Source organism: Scomber japonicus, chromosome 21 (assembly GCF_027409825.1).
Source record: "Scomber japonicus isolate fScoJap1 chromosome 21, fScoJap1.pri, whole genome shotgun sequence".
In the NCBI taxonomy this organism is placed as follows: Eukaryota; Metazoa; Chordata; class Actinopteri; order Scombriformes; family Scombridae; genus Scomber; species Scomber japonicus.
In genome coordinates this window covers 22,633,003-22,649,658 of record NC_070598.1, presented here as the reverse complement: position 1 = coordinate 22,649,658, position 16,656 = coordinate 22,633,003, and the positions used below count along the sequence as shown (strand labels likewise).

General features: G+C 38.2%; 2 protein-coding genes across 2 annotated transcripts; both read right to left on the bottom strand.

Annotated features, from left to right (window-relative positions):
- Positions 1 to 2,432: 2,432 nt before the first annotated feature.
- Positions 2,433 to 8,311, bottom strand: LOC128382372 (C-C chemokine receptor type 1-like). Its single transcript, XM_053342367.1, has 4 exons — positions 8,275 to 8,311; positions 8,089 to 8,204; positions 3,955 to 4,154; positions 2,433 to 3,348 (listed from the first exon to the last, which is right to left on the bottom strand). Exons 1-4 carry the CDS (start codon positions 8,309 to 8,311, stop codon positions 2,493 to 2,495), a joined length of 1,209 nt encoding a protein of 402 aa, XP_053198342.1. The 3' UTR covers positions 2,433 to 2,492.
- Positions 8,312 to 11,813: 3,502 nt separating this feature from the next.
- LOC128382371 (C-C chemokine receptor type 3-like) lies at positions 11,814 to 15,056 on the bottom strand. The gene is made up of 3 exons (XM_053342366.1): positions 15,039 to 15,056; positions 14,230 to 14,429; positions 11,814 to 13,043 (listed from the first exon to the last, which is right to left on the bottom strand). Exons 1-3 carry the CDS (start codon positions 15,054 to 15,056, stop codon positions 12,167 to 12,169), a joined length of 1,095 nt encoding a protein of 364 aa, XP_053198341.1. The 3' UTR covers positions 11,814 to 12,166.
- Between the last annotated feature and the right edge of the window lie 1,600 nt (positions 15,057 to 16,656).

Genomic DNA, 16,656 nt, shown 5'->3' with positions numbered 1-16,656 from the left:
CCCTGGTAACATAGCAACGTATGGAGTGACACGCTAACAGTGAGGTGCATCTTTTTCACTGGTGTGTCCTATTCACAAGTAAAATACAGAGAGGGGTTGGATCTGGATATGATCAGATTTATGTAAGGGGCTGTCCACACTAAGAAAGGTAACTATAACGATGTGAGCTTCCACACTGAACTATGTCTTGTAAACAGCTGATGAAGCATGCACTGCACGCTCCAGCTGTGTCAGCAGCTAATGACAATAGACCCATTACTGCAGTATCTTGTGCGGAAATATGATTGTGTGTTGATAAGAAGTATTTCAGACAGTAGTTGATATGATGTTTCAGTGTTTACAGACCAAACTGATGTTGAAGCGCAATGTGCAAAAGCGTGACTTGGGTGCAGTAGTCTATTTGCACACAGTAACAGCTCTGATGAAGAGTTTTGGGGACTCAGTAAGCACACAGGTACACACTATTAAATACGTAAAGCTACTGTGTTGTTTTAAAAGGTTTAATTGAAACTCAACCTAACCTGAACCCAGTCAGAGTTAATATACTGGTCCAGTTGAGTTAAATCATTATCAGACCATTTAACCATTAACCTGACACACTGTTTCAGGTGGAATATGTGTGTTTTAATTGTGTTTCAAATTAAAGTAAACTGAAAAGTTTTGGAGTATAAACGTGTGTGTTTATAAATGAATAGTTATTGGTGCATTCAAATAAACCAGTCTTCAATAGAAAAGTGTGCCACCCCCCAAAATAGACTGCGACTTCTACACCAGTTTTAACAGTACATACTTCTTGGTTGCTTAGGAGGTTACTTTCTTCACAACTCACAATCAGCAGATGGATCAGTTAGTAGTTAAGCCTCTGAGCTCATGCCGAAGTCATGCATCTACTATCACAGTTTCCTGTGGTGTGCTTGCTATGTTTTCTCGCCACAAAAAAAAAACAAAAAACACCAAAGCAAACTTTCGATAACCCTTTTTATGGAAATATTGAGTGTGTTCATACACATTTCCTGGTAATATTTATAATTAGAATAACTACTTTTGTTGGATGAAATACTGGCCGAGACATTCTGACATTCAAATGATCATTCACCTCGCCCAGCTTTTGCTTACACTACTGTTGCTTAAGAATCCACTTCCTCATTCATTATTCACATGTGGAGGCCAAATCTTCTCTCTAATCTTAAAATATAGAGAACTCAAAATGTAAATGATAAGCAGATCCAGTATTTTCTGTAATTTTGGCGAACTAACCCTGTAAACCTTTCACCTTGGTCAATTTTCATGACAGCATTGTTAAGTTTGTCCTTACATGGGGGGCCTGTCCAAATCAGCTATGAATATCCTCTGAATATGAACGTAAAAAATGCGCACTTGAACTTCTACTCAAATCCTTGACAGTTGCTTTCTGAAAAGATGTTTTCAGTATAAAGAAGTGTTTTGAAAAGATATGCAAGTATATACTGGAAATATGTGGCACATGAAGAGCAGACACATGTAGCTTCATGATTTAATCAAATAGTTTAGAAAGTCTGAATACATTACATCTGTTCCTAAATCTATACATCTATACACCCGTCAAAACTAGAACAGATTTTTTAAAACTCGTTAAAAGCTGTAAATGGCCTAAAAGACAGCAGGAACTGTCAGGTCCACAGACAGTGAACCCCACGTATTCACCGTATTAACTCTAAAGCATAAGGCTAAATTGGTACCACTAGGGGCCCCTGGGCACTGAAGCTCAACTTTTATTCCAACTGGGTAATACTGCCGTCAGGTGGAAACCTTGTAAGTCATATTTGGTTTTGGACATACCAGGTTTCTGACAAGTGACCATAATCATCAGTATCAAGAGAATTGGTGAAGCTTTGCTTAGTTTTATTTCCAAGTAAAAATGTGCATTACATGAAATGTGACCAACTTGCCAGAGAATAAAACATCACTGTACAATATCAACTGACATGATTCATTATAAACAGAACTAACGAAAAGAACATAACAGAATCGACAAGATTAAACCAATGAAGAACAGATAGATATAGGCATGGAAAATGTGTGTTCATGCTAATGCATGACTCACTGTTTTGGAAAAGCTAAAGTGTAGTTTGATTTATCTAGACGATTTAGGTGTGAATACTTTAAATGGGATTATGGATGATTATTAAATTATTTAACCACAACCAGGACACCTTGGAACATTATTTCACATTATTTCTTACAAATGGAGTTTCTCAGCTTTAAATGTAGAGCTTTATTCATCAACTTCTGGCCACTAGAGGACAGTAAGTCTCCCAAACCAGTTTGTAAATGAACCACCAGTGATCCATCTCTTCCTGTGATTAAGCTAAAACACATGATGATGTGGTCATGATGAAGAGGAGAAACTTTGTTTCGCGCGTAGCTAACTGACATATGGACATTGTAATGGTTTATATTCTGGTTTCACTTCTGCTACAGACAGCATTATATTCTTCAGAGTTTGTCACTGCTCATTTATTTTGTGTACTTTTTGTGGACATATTACTTCTGCTGACCTGATCAACAGAAATATACTTATTCAACCCTGGGAAGCGTTTTACCACAATCCGTCTGAAGTAGTTTTGGAACTTTTTCCCAACAAATGTATAGAAGATGGGACTGATGCAGAAGTAAATGTAGGCAAGATTACGAGTGACTTGTTCTGCATAACCTCTCCTATTCCTTTCCTCACAGTCCATGCTTCCATTGTCAGTCAGTAGTACAGCATTGTATGGGATCCATGAAATAAAAAATAACAGTACAATGACAAATATCAACCTGACTGTCTTGAACTTGGTAACTAATTTGGATGATATGATAGTGATAGCAATCCTAACATAGCAGTACACAATAACAATCAGAGGAAAGAGCAAGAAAAGAAAAAGCTGAATGTAAAATGCAGAATTTCTCAGATGGGTTAGAGTAGTATCTGTCAAGTCACCAGTAAATTCCTGACAGAACGTCATGTTTTCAAGTTTGTTATAAAAAGTTCTGTGTAGAATCATGGATGGGATGCATGCCAGACTGCTGACCAGCCACACCACAGCACAGCAGAGAAATGCATAGCATTGACTTCTCATTCGTTGCGCACCCAAGGAGTAAACGACTGCAAGGTGTCGGTCAAAGGTCAGGAGAGCCAGAAACAGGACAGAACTGTATAAGCCCAGGAAGTAGACACTGCCTACAATCTTGCACATAACGTTGCCAAAGATCCAGTTAGAGTGCTGATTGTACACTCCATGGAATGGAAGGCTGCTCATGAAGATCAAGGAGGACATCACTAGGTTCACCAGCAAAATGTTGGTCACAGTGGTCAGCCTCTCAAACCTAACAAATGACCATCAACATTGTTAAAGGTTGAGAGAGAGAGAGAGAGAGAGAGAGACTACTGGGGTGCATTATATTGATTGGTGTTTCTAATACAGGCTGACACATTTGTCAGCCTGTAATGACACCACAGCCCTATATTATACCTTCATAAACATGATGAACAACAACATGAAGTTTTGGAGGCTGTACTTTGTATTGCTGTTAAATAAACACTGTAGTTGATGGTGTACAGCTACACTGTATCAGAGCTGTAGCAGCTGCTTTTCTGTTGTATATTTATCAGATTTTTTCACTAGTGATGCTGCCCCCAGAATACTGTATTTTCTGTTTTTTAAATTAATATTTTGGCAACAATAATAATAAAACACAAAAAAATAACGACAAAAGCAACCACAACAAAACTAAACAAAAAAGGAAAAAAATTACTGGTACTGTAATATTAAATCACACTTGTTGCTGAATTGTAAGGATTACAACTGTAATTTACTCCTAGTACTCAGTTTCAATCATACAGTAATTCACAGGTAATTATAGTAAGGGTTGTGTGTACTACAAATTTTCAAATGGTACATTTGCTTCCTCTTTTTTTGTTTGTCCACTCACCAATGGATGATGACCAGGACCAGCCCGTTGCCAACCAGACTGAAGAGAAACATGAAGTAGTAGATGAAGGAAATTTGAGCTCCCAGATAGTTTACATTGTCACTATCACATGGTCCTACCAGCTCCCCATAGCTGTAATTGCCATCATAATCATCCAATGTTGTAGTTTCCATCTTCTCCTCAAATGTAAGCAGGGAAATCTGTGAGAAACACAAATGTAACAGTCATATAGACAGCATTCACAATATGATTCAGTCAGTATCAAAGTAACACTGTAAAATTAGCAGCTGTATAGTAGAATATGAGAACTATCAAGTTTTTTATGCATGCAAATGAAAAGAGCTGGAAAACAATCCCTTTAACTGAGAACCTCCAAGGAGCCTCAGAGGTAAATCAGATGTTTGTGAGAATGAGGATCAGGCTAAGCTGAGCTGACTTACCACCTGGCCAGCAGAGAAGCTTCTCCTTGTTGTCTGACTCTGAGAACCAGAGAGCTGTCTGACTCGGTTCAGTTCAAGTTCCTACATAACAAGTCAGCTAAATAGAGGAAGGAAGTGTCAAAAAAGAGTTTAGTTTAGTGGTTGTGAGAACCACAGCCTTAAAACAAAACAAAACTCCACTCAAAGTGATGCCAACAGTCGTCATTGTTGAGCAGCATTTACTGATAACTCCTACACAGTGACATGGAGTGAAAACTGCAATATAAAATCAATAAAGACAAATAAATTACAGCATTGTCTCATTTTTGATTAACTTAAAACTCTACTAAAATAGCACCTAAAGACATGAATTACTTTAAACATACTTATTACATAGATTGAACAAATAATCCATAATATATGAAAGTTAACGTATGAATGATAAAGTACACCAGCTCATGACATTAATTAATCAGTCCTTCTTTGTGGATCTGAGTGGATTCCATCTGAATCAGACATGTGGCTTCCCTGTACCTTTTCATTTCCTGGTCTGTCTGACAGGATGTGATGTGGTTTTCAAACTATCTTTATTCACAACCTAGATATACAACACAACACTTCAAAATAAAGAAAAATACAAATCCAATTATTAACAACACAAAATTAGACCTTATGTCTTATAGACATCACACTCCCTGCCTGACCTCGGTGAGGTCACTAAACCTTGTATACAAGGAGTCCAAATCAGGCTTTTTACCCCTCTTTTGGGAGAAGTAAAACAACTTCCACAATAGGTCTGAAGAATGTCTTCACAGTATCTTTGTCAGCTGTTTCAACCTCATCCTTCCCGTCCATCTTGGCAGTGATCCTAGCCACTGGCAAAGAATTGCATTCGGCCTGCTTTTCTCTGAGCAGAAGCACATCCCCAACTTTTAAGTTTCTGTGAAGCGCTGTCCACTTTTGTCTGTGTTGTAAGCAAGGTAGGTAATTCTCATCACCAGCGTGTCAAAAGCTGATTTGTAAGAGCTTGTATTTGTCACCACTGTTTTGTATACATATCCTTCTCTGTGAAAACACCAGGAGGTGGTGGGTCTTTTGCATTACGAGTATTGATGGAAAGAGTATCAGGGGGTTGTCCAGGTCTGTGGACATTGGTACAAGTGGTCTTACGTTCATAATGACAGTGACTTCTGCCATTAAAGTAGAGAGCGCTTCATGGGTGAGTTAGCTTGGTAGTTTAGCTTCTAAGTGTATGGAAGATAGTGCATCACTAAAATGTCTTTAAATAACTTTTTGATTGAATTGTAAATATTGGTATATATTGTGGACCAGGTATTAAATCTCCTGTGAAATACTTGATTACAAATTAGTAGGAGCTAGCGGAGGAGGCTGGGGTTCTGAGATATGGAGATAGAATTGTTTCAAAAGGATTTATACATATCAAAAAGATATGTATAAACAAACATGTATTTGTAAATATATTTTTAAGATTTGAAAATAAACATGCTTTACACCAAGATCCACAAATAAAAAACACCAAATTCAATTGTAAATGCACCTCCCCCTGAACAACCAGTAGAGGGCAGTGTTGTGCAGCCACAGCTGGGTAATAGTAATTGTCAGTCTCTACTAGAATCTGAAGATAAGATATTATCATACTAGTAAAATGGACTGGGTTTTGCCAGGTCTCTTGCCATTGATCTACTAGAATCTGGATGATGATGAATATGGATGAAGTAGCCAGAGATCAAGCAGGATCTACTATAAGTAATATTCATGTTGGATTATTTTACACACATTGCACTGATGAGAGATCAATATCTTCTTCATTAAACGGTATTGATACAATGAGCAGCTAGCACTGTCTTTCAGATTAACTGGATTGGTTAGAAGCAGCTAATCTAACGCTAACGTTACCTAGCTCAGAACCGTTATGCATTGTCTCTGTAAAGACATGAATTGTCGTTGTGCAGGGATTTTCCATAGGATTTTTTATGAATAAAGCATCAATTTGAAATACTTATTTTTCACACCAATTATCTACTACTTTGAATCATCTTCCCTTTCACATACAAATACAAAGATATCCACAACAGCAGTTTTGAAATCTTCACCTGACATTTTCCAGGTGAAGATACTGATCTCTTATCAGTGCAATGTGTGTAAAACAATCCAGTGTTATTTCTGCACCCTGGTTCAGTTGTTATACAGAGAAGCTTGTTAGTCATTTGAAGCCCACAGGTTCTCCAAATGATGCTGTCCCTCCTTTACTATTTAAAGAGGTTTTTTCCCACTGTTCACTGTTGTGAATAGCAGTCTGTCCTCAAGTGTCATCTCTGAAAAATGTAAACATGCAGTGGTGCAACCTCTGATTTAAAAATCCTGCAGTTCTTGCTAATTTCAGGCTTATCTCTAAATTGCCTTTTCTTTCAAAAGTACTACACCATATGAACTTATGTGTGGACAACAATTTAATGTCATAAGGGATGTTGCAGTACTCAATGTGTCAGCCTTGGTGACTCTGTATCCTCCTCTGCTCCGTTCTCGTGTGGAGTCCCACATAGTTCTAGGCCCTCTTATTTCCTTGTTCTATTTGCTCCTGCTTGGTTACATACTTACGAAGTATGTTACTCAATTGTCTTGACAACATAGAGGCCTGGATGGCTCGGATCGTTTTAAATTTGAATGATAAAAAAACGGAAATTATGGTTTTTGGTGTTACCCCTGGAATCCCCCTTGTAGATCTGTGTTCCTTGGCCCAGCATATCAAGCCAGCCATCACAAACCTAGAGGTTAAAGTGGACTCTGATCTTGAGCTGGACAGTCAGATCAGGGCAGTCGTTAAATCGAGTTTTTTCAATTGAAGCAACTGGCCAAAATAAAGCCAATTCTTTCAAGGCAGCACTTTGAAACAGTAATCCACGCCTTTGTCACCACTCGGCTGAATTGCTGTAATGCACTGTGTGTGGGGGTTAGTGGGTCCTCCATCGCCCGTCTCCAGGTGGTGCTGCACATCTTTAAACTGGCACAAGTAAACACGACCACATTTCCCCCATTTTAGCCTCACTCCACTGGTTGCCCCATTGTTGATCCATTTTAAAATTATTTTATTTGCTTTTAAATCTCTCAATGGTCTTGCCCCACCCCATCTCTTTGAGCTTCTACAAACACATACACCCATCCGCACTGTCAGGTCAGCTCATCAGCTCCTCCTGAGTGTGCCTAAAGCCCAATTTCGCTCGCTGCCATTCTAATCAATGAGAGTGTTTCCACCAGGAGCGTCTCAGCAGCGGCTCTCCGTGCCACAGCACCATGAATCCGCAGCATTTCTATTTGAGCCATTTCTAAATCGCGACAAGCTCAACAGAGCAGATTGCACCAGACAAGAAAAAAAACAAACAGTCCAAAACAACAATGTGCGAAACAACACTATGGCGTGGGGGGCCGCGTCAACGCAGAGGGCTACACGTAGCTACGCCGTCATTCCGACACAGAAGCATAAATCAGGCTTAACTCTGTTCACCTGGGCACTCAGCTACAGCTCATCAGCAATCACCTGGACTCTCAGCTGCACCCCCTCTGTATCAAGCCAGTATATATATTCCTGTTGTCCACTCACTTTTTGCCAGATCATCATTTGCATTTGCTTCATCTACATGCCATGTCCTTCCAGCATTGATTCACAGACTGATTCCCTGGTTTCGACCCTACTTGCTTTTGACCTCCTCTCCTCATGTCTCCCCCGGTAAATGCACCAGCCTTCTGTCCCTGACCTCGAGTATCGCCTGTACCTGTTTGCCTGTGGCTGTGTGGCGTCCTCAGGCTTCGATCCTGTCAGGAGAGCCCAGAAACTCCAGCTTGGTCAACCTTATGTACATGAGTGCTACTGGCATTGTCTTACCTGCTATCAACTCTGTGTCTTCAGTGATCCTACACATACCTGTTCTCTTACCTTGTGGACTATAAAGTAAAGATCATTTAAAACTCCCTGGTTCTGTGCTGCTATTGGGTCCTACCACTTCCACACCCGTTACAATAATGACATCCCCCGAATCAGGTCACCAGAGTTAAAGCCTACAGTTGCACTTTGTATTATTATTATTATTATTATTATTATTATTATTACATTCTTGAATCTTAAATCCTTTCTCCAGTATGCTTCTTAAGAGCAAGTGAGCAACATACTGTGTAGTCATCATTTATTTTATTCAAGGCTCCAGAATATAAGGGATATTGTTCTATACTACTGTTATTAAGGGCTTGTGTGTTTTATATGTACATCAACAGGGTGAGTTGGCACAGTATCTACGTGCAGATTGTAGTGGGCCGGTCTGGACCAAAAAGTCCAGGGCCGAATTTTTGTCCCAGTCCAGGCCTGTCTATGATTGTAACTCACTTTGATTTTATTCATAGTTGACGTAGGCTATTAAACATAAAGTAAATATTAATTCAGTGGCTATTTCAGCATATAGTACTTTAAACCCCCAACACAAAGCCGTTTCAACACTTGTCCTCTCGTCTAATATCCCGCTTAGTAGATTAACATTTTACACAATTTATACTCTTTTATTTTACACAATTTTACTTATATTGGGAGTCATTGATTTTAAGACTAAAATGTGACTGTGTTGAATACTCAATAAAGAAGAAGTTGTATGTGTATGTTTTTTTTTTTCCAAATTTACCCACACTGGACACTTTGTTCTGCACTTTTATGACTGCATTGAAGTTTCAGTTCCTACAATTTTATTTCCAAATAAAATGTGTATTACATGAAATCTGAGCAACTTGCCAGATAATAAAACATCACTGTACAACATCAACTGACTAGACAGAACTAATGAAAAGAAGAAACAACAACAAAATTAAACCAATAACAAAATCAGAGTAGATAAAGGCAATGGAAAATGAGTGTGCATGCTGACGCATGACTCACTGTTTCAGAAAAGCTCACACAGTTAATCCTGCTCTTATAACAAAAAGTATTATGCGTTACACAGGGCTGGGCCATAAAACAATAGCGATATATATCACGATAGACACGTAATCAATATCAATACAAAATCTGTACGGTAGAAAGTTCGATAATTTCACTGAACTTCTTTGGAAGAAACCACCGAATAGAAAAAAAGGCAAAGCAAGTTTGGTTGCATGAACAAACTCACACCCTGGTAACATAGCAACGTATGGAGTGACACGCTAACAGTGAGGTGCATCTTTTTCACTGGTGTGTCCTATTCACAAGTACAGAGAGGGGTTGGATCTGGATATGATCAGATTTATGTAAGGGGCTGTCCACACTAAGAAAGGTAACTATAACGATGTGAGCTTCCACACTGAACTATAATGTCTTGTAAACAGCTGATGAAGCATGCACTGCAAGCTCCAGCTGTGTCAGCAGTTAATAACAATAGACCCATTACTGCAGTATCTTGTGCGTAAATATGATTGTGTGTTGATAAGAAGTATTTCAGACAGTAGTTGATATGATGTTTCAGTGTTTACAGACCAAACTGATGTTGAAGCGCAATGTGCAAAAGCGTGACTTGGGTGCAGTAGTCTATTTGCAAACCGTAACAACTCTGAAGAGTTTTGGGGACTCAGTAAGCACACAGGTACACACTATTAAATAAGTAAAGCTACTGTGTTGTTTTAAAAGGTTTAATTGAAACTCAACCTAACCTGAACCCAGTCAGAGTTAGTATACTGGTCCAGTTCAGTTAAATCATTATCAGACCATTTAACCATTAACCTGACACACTGTTTCAGGTGGAATATGTGTGTTTTAATTTTGTTTCAAATTAAAGTAAACTGAAAAGTTTTGGAGTATAAACGTGTGTGTTTATAAATGAATAGTTATTGGTGAATTCAAATAAACCAGTCTTCAATAGAAAAGTGTGCCACCCCCCAAAATAGACTGCGACTTCTACACCAGTTTTAACAGTACATACTTCTTGGTTGCTTAGGAGATTACTTTCTTCATAGCTCACAATCAGCAGATGGATCAGTTAGTAGTTAAGCCTCCGAGCTCATGCCGAAGTCATGCATCTACTATCACAGTTTCCTGTGGTGTGCTTGCTATGTTTCCCGCCACAAAAAAAAAACACCAAAGCAAACTTTCGATAACCCTTTTATGGAAATATTGAGTGTGTTCACACACATTTCTGGTAATATTTATAATTAGAATAACTACATTTTAAATAAATAAATAAATAAATAGTTCATATACACATCAGTCCTTTTTCTGTCTATTTTTCTATTCTGTTTTTCTCTATTCTTTTATTAATTCATTTATCTATTTAGTTTTATTTTGAGATATTTATTTATTTTTGTTGATGTGTCCTATTTCTATTCATATTGACCTAATTTCAACATTATACTTTAGTATGTGGGCCTACCGGATGGGTGTGTTCTTATTTCTCTATCATTCATATCCGTCACCTCCTCAGCTGGTCAAGCATGCACTGCACACTCCAGCTGTGTCAGCAGCTAATGACAATACACCCATTACTGCAGTATGTTGTGCGGAAATATGATTGTGTGTTCTTATTTTTCTATCGTTCATATCTGTCACTTCCTTAGCTGCTATTGATAATACTGTTTGATTATTGAGCTGACCTGCAGTTTCAGTTATTCTCTATATCAATAGATAAGATATTGACTGACATTCAAATGATGACTCACCTCGCCCAGCTTTTGCTACATTTCTGTTGCTTAAGACTCCACTTCCTCATTCATTATTCTCATGTGGAGGCCAAATCTTCTCTCTAATCTTAAAATATAGAGAACTCAAATGTTGTATTTGTTGACAATTCCATATATGTCTATGAAATTTCTGCCAAATCCCCAATATGGAGTAATTTGGGTGACTACAATTTAATTTGCAACACTGACAGTACTAAATGGTATGACGCAGTTTCATCACTGTTTCGATGTTCACTGGAAGTGTGTTTCAGTGTATTTTTAGTGTACTGGCTTGTTTAGATGTAGTATCATGGTTTCTGGTGGCTGTCAAATGCTCGCAAATTGTCAGGTCCACAGACAGTGAACCCCACGTATTAACCATATTAACTCTAAAGCATAAGGCTAGATTGGTACCACTAGGGGCCCCTGGGCACTGAAGCTCAACTTTTATTCCAACTGGGTAATACTGCCGTCAGGTGGAAACCTTGTAAGTCATATTTATTTTTGGACATACCAGGTTTCTGACAAGTGACCATAATCATCAGTATCAAGAGAATTGGTGAAGCTTTGTTTATTTCCAAGCAGTTTTATTTCCAAGTAAAAATATGCATTACATGAAATGTGACCAACTTGCCAGAGAATAAAACATCACTGTACAATATTAGCTGACATGATTCATTATAAACAGAACTAATGAAAAGAACATAACAAAATCCACAAGATTAAACCAATGAAGACAGATAGATACACGCATGACTCACTGTTTTGGAAAAGCTTAAGTGTAGTCTGACTTATCTAGACAGATATAGGTGTGAATACTTTAAATGGGATTATGGATGATTATTAAATTATTTAACCATAACCACAACCAGGACACCATGGAACATTATTTCACATTATTTCTTACAAATGGAGTTTCTCAGCTTTAAATGTAGAGCTTTATTTATCAACTTCTGACTACTAAAGGGCAGTAAGTCTTCCAACCAGTTTGTAAATGAACCACCAGTGATCCATCTCTTCCTGTGGTTTTGGGCATAGGTAACTGACATATGTATGTTGTAATGGTTTATATTTTGGCTTCACTTCTGCTACAGACAGCATTATATTCTTCAGAGTTTGTCACTGCTCAATTCATTTTGTGTAGTTTTTGTGGACATATTACTTCTGCTGACCTGATCGACAGAAATATACTTCTTTAACCCTGGGAAGCGTTTTACCATCATCTGTCTGAAGTAGTTTTGGAACTTTTCCCCAACAAATGTATAGAAGATGGGACTGATGCAGAAGTAAATGTAGGCAAGATTACGAGTGACTTGATCTGCAAAACCTCTCCTCTTCCTTTCCTCACAGCTCTGGTGTCCATGGTCAGTCAGTAGTACAACATTGTATGGGATCCAGGAAATAAAAAATAACAGGACAATGACAAATATCAACCTGACTGTCTTGAACTTGGTAACTAATTTGGATGATATGACAGTGATAGCAATCCTAACATAGCAGTACACAATAACAATCAGAGGAAAGAGCAAGAAAAGAAAAAGCTGAATGTAAAATGCAGAATTTCTCAGATGGGTTACAGTAGTAGGATCTGTGAAGTCACCAGGATTTTCCTGACAGAGTATTGCGTCATCAACGGCGTAATAAAAACTTCTGTGTAGAATCATGGATGGGATGCACGCCAGACTGCTGACCAGCCACACCACAGCACAGCAGAGAAATGCGTAGCGTTGACTTCTCATTCGTGGTGCACCCAAGGAGTAAACAACTGCAAGGTGTCGGTCAAAGGTCAGGAGAGCCAGAAACAGGACAGAACTGTATAAGCCCAGGAAGTAGACACTGCCTACAATCTTGCACATAACGTTGCCGAAGATCCAGTTATAGAGCTGATTGTACACTCCCAGGAATGGAAGGCTGCTCATGAAGATCAAGGAGGACATCACTAGGTTCAGCAGCAAAATGTTGGTCACAGTGGTCAGCCTCTCAAACCTAACAAATGACCATTTACATTGTTAAAGGTTGAAAAAATAGACTATTACAACCATTTTTAACAGTAATATTTCGCAAACTGTGGATTGGTTGGTGGCACTGAAGTAAATCTAGGCATCTTTAGCATCCATTTTAGACAAGTGTACTTACTAGATAAACTAAGTGGTGGTGGCCTACTGGGGTGCATTTTATTGATTGGCGTTCCTATTATTTTGCCCCTCTCATGTATGTGACCATGTACTGCAAAGGCTTCACTAACTAGACAGAACCGGATTAAGAGCAGTCTATGAAGTATCTGTGCTCATGGTGATTAGATGACTGTATGTTCACACATACACATTTGTTAAATTGAATTAAATTGCAGTGTATTGCAGTTATATAATTACACAGGCTGACATCATGATTACGATTGCGATTACATTAATTAGGCAGCACTATTTTGCAGTATGTAATAATACAACAGCCCTACATAATACCTTCATAAACATTATCAATTTTTTACATTCTACTTAATGGTCATTTTGGAGGCTGTATTTTGTGTTGCTGGTATATTATAGAACACTGTACTTTGGGGTATTCAGATATGCTTCCTACCTAATTTACACCAATGAGTGGCTAAAATGGTGCTTCACTTGCATTATAAATTATAAAATATATAAATACTCAAAACATATATCTGAAATGTATGTAACCCTTTAACTGCTAATTCTGGACTTCTTAAACATATAATTCCGTTTTTAATGAAATCAAACCCCATTTTTTTATGCTGTGTTTGGTCAGCATTTTAGCTATTCAATGCAATTATATTCAGTAACCAGCACTACAGTTTCTAATCTTATGTCAGTGGTATCAGCCTCACTGTTCACTCTCCTAACACTGTATCAGAGCTGTAGCAGCTGTTTTTCTGTTGTATATTTAACTAAATATTTCACAAGTGTTTGCTGCCCCCAGAATTATGGGACTGTAGTATTAAATCACACTTGTTGCTGAATTGTAATGATTACAACTTTAATTTATTCCTATTACACATTTTAATACAGTAATTCACAGGTAATTATAGTAAGGATTGTGTGTACTTTACAAGTTTTCAAATGATACATTTTCTTCCTCTAATTTCTTTAAACTGTTAAACCAACAATTAGTTTCATATTCTTTCATTTCTGCTGAGTTTTGTTTGTCCACTCACCGATGGATGATGACCAGGACCAGCCCGTTGCCAACCAGACTGAAGAGAAACATGAAGTAGTAGATGAAGGAAATTTGAGCTCCCAGATAGTTTGCACCATTACTATCACATGGTTCTACCAGCTCCTCATAGCTGTAATTGCCAGCGTAATCATCCAATGTTGTAGTTTCCATCTTCTCCTCAAATGTAAGCAGGGAAATCTGTGAGACACACAAATGTAACAGTCATATATACAACATTCACAACATATTGCAGTGATGCAGTCAGTATCAAAGTAACACTGTAAAATTAGCAGCTGTATAGTAGAATATGAGAACTATCAATATCTGCATGCATGCAAATAAGAAGAGCTAGAAAACAATCCCTTTAACTGAGAACCTCCAAGGAGCCTCAGAGGTAAATCAGATGTTTGTGGGAATGAAGATCAGGCTAAGCTGAGCTGACTTACCGCCTGGCCAGCAGAGAAGCTTCTCCTTGTTGTCTGACTCTGAGGACCAGAGAGCTGTCTGACTCCCAGCTCCTCTCAAGTCACTCAATAATAAGTCAGCTGGATAGAGGAAGGAAGTACCAAAAAAGTGTTTTTATGTGTGTGTGTGTGTGTGTGTGTGTGTGTGTGTGTGTGTGTGTGTGTGTGTGTTTTCTCCACCGCGCTGAGGGCGGTGGTGAACAGCAGTTCAGTGTAAGTGAAGATGAATAAATGATAAATAAACTGATTGTTACAATTATAGCATCAGATGATGATTATTTTACTGACCTGTTGATTTTGTATGCTTATGCCAACCACAGAGGGGTGATAGAGTTCTGTGTACAGGTGTGATTCTAAGCATGAAGGCTGCACACTGGACTGCAAGTGAGTGTATGATTTTTTTTTTTTTTTTAATGTATACTGAGTTCTTTGGGAAGAATCTGTAAAGAATATATTTTTAGTATAAATGTATATTTTTCAGTTAACTGATGTCATTTAATATAAAAAGTTATGTGGCAGGAGAAATGTATTTATTTGTGTTTTATTTTAATTTTAATGTAGTAATGTAGTCACTACTCCTGTTGTCTCTCGATACTAAGTTAAAGTTCACGAGATTAAGTTGGCTGTAAGGGAGAGTGGGTTAGAGTTTACTGTAAATGTTACTGGCTGGCCTTGAACCAGTGTTTTGAGCTCAGTAGTAGACAGTTAAGATCCAGAAGTGCAAAGTGAGAGAGAAAATAACATTTTATCATTTTACGGTGTGCATCATAACCCATAATTATATGATTAATGCTGTCCCTATTTGAGAACAGGCCTGGAATATTGCTGTGTCCGGTCCCATCCTTTATGATCAGGCCATAAAGGATATATTTATTATTTCTTAATTTATTTGTTTTAAATTTGCCCAGTTCCATGGGAACTTGCCCAGATTGCCCGTGTGGTAAATGAGGCTATCCTAAAGCAGAGCAGGCTGCTTTTTGTATGTATGCCCCAAGTAGATGGAACCTCCTAGCTGAAGACCTGACAGAGGATCCACACTGAACACTTAAGTTAAAAACATTACCTTTCATGACCACTAAATTCTTCATGTTTGTTTTTTGGTATAATTTAACATTTGTATATTCTGCACTGATTCTTATATATTGGCATTAAAACCTGATGCCTTGATACATATGTATCTTCTGTACTTGCACTTTTATGATTGTGTTGTAGTTTCAGTGACTTTTTTGGTGCTTTCTCACAGTTTTATTTCCAAGTAAAAATATGCATTACATGAAATGTGACCAACATGCCAGAGAATAAAACATCACTGTACAATATTAGCTGATGTGACAGCGGTGAAATCCTGGTTTGGAATCTTGGAATCTTACTGAGGAGCACGCTGTCAATCAGCACACCAGTCTACATGTATTAAAATAACACAATTTATTAGTTTAAAACAATGAATACAAGTATGCTTAAAAGAGTCCTTAAAAATAGTGCGGCCCAGATGTCAGTGGTGATGGCCCCTCTTCTGGTTCGTGGAGCAGGAAACAGAGTGGTCAGAGGAGGGTGGATGAGCGCCTAAATATAAGGCCACATTAGCAGGAAAAGGAATCTCCTGGTTGGCAATCTGACTCCTGTTTCTTATATTTGCCCAATCAGTCCCAAGGCACAGCCTGAATATGCTCCAGAACACAAAAGATCAATTCCAAAATATTTTTAGCATGCTGTAAAATCAAAAGAAATAAATAATACGGCTATTAAAAGCAAACAAAGCAAACAAAAGAAGCACACAAAAAAAATTGACCCAGGCATAGGGTGGCTTCAAATGGCTGTATGAATTCCCTATTAAATGAACTGGCAAATGTAGCAGGTGTTGAGTGTTTGAGAGAGGTACGCTTCACCCCCCTCCCCAGGTCCAATAGTGCTTTCCTCTCTCGTCTCCTTCTCTGTGCCTATGTCAGCCTGATGATGCTCCA

Coding starts and splice junctions, on each gene's coding strand:
- LOC128382371 (XM_053342366.1), bottom strand. Junction 13,044..14,229: donor GTCCTGGTCATCATCCATCG/GTGAGTGGACAA, acceptor GTCATTTGTTAG/GTTTGAGAGGCTGACCACTG.
- LOC128382372 (XM_053342367.1), bottom strand. CDS start 8,311: ATGTGTAGGATCACTGAAGACACAGAGTTGATAGCAG. Junction 8,205..8,274: donor AGACACAGAGTTGATAGCAG/GTAAGACAATGC, acceptor CTCTCCTGACAG/GATCGAAGCCTGAGGACGCC. Junction 3,349..3,954: donor GTCCTGGTCATCATCCATTG/GTGAGTGGACAA, acceptor GTCATTTGTTAG/GTTTGAGAGGCTGACCACTG.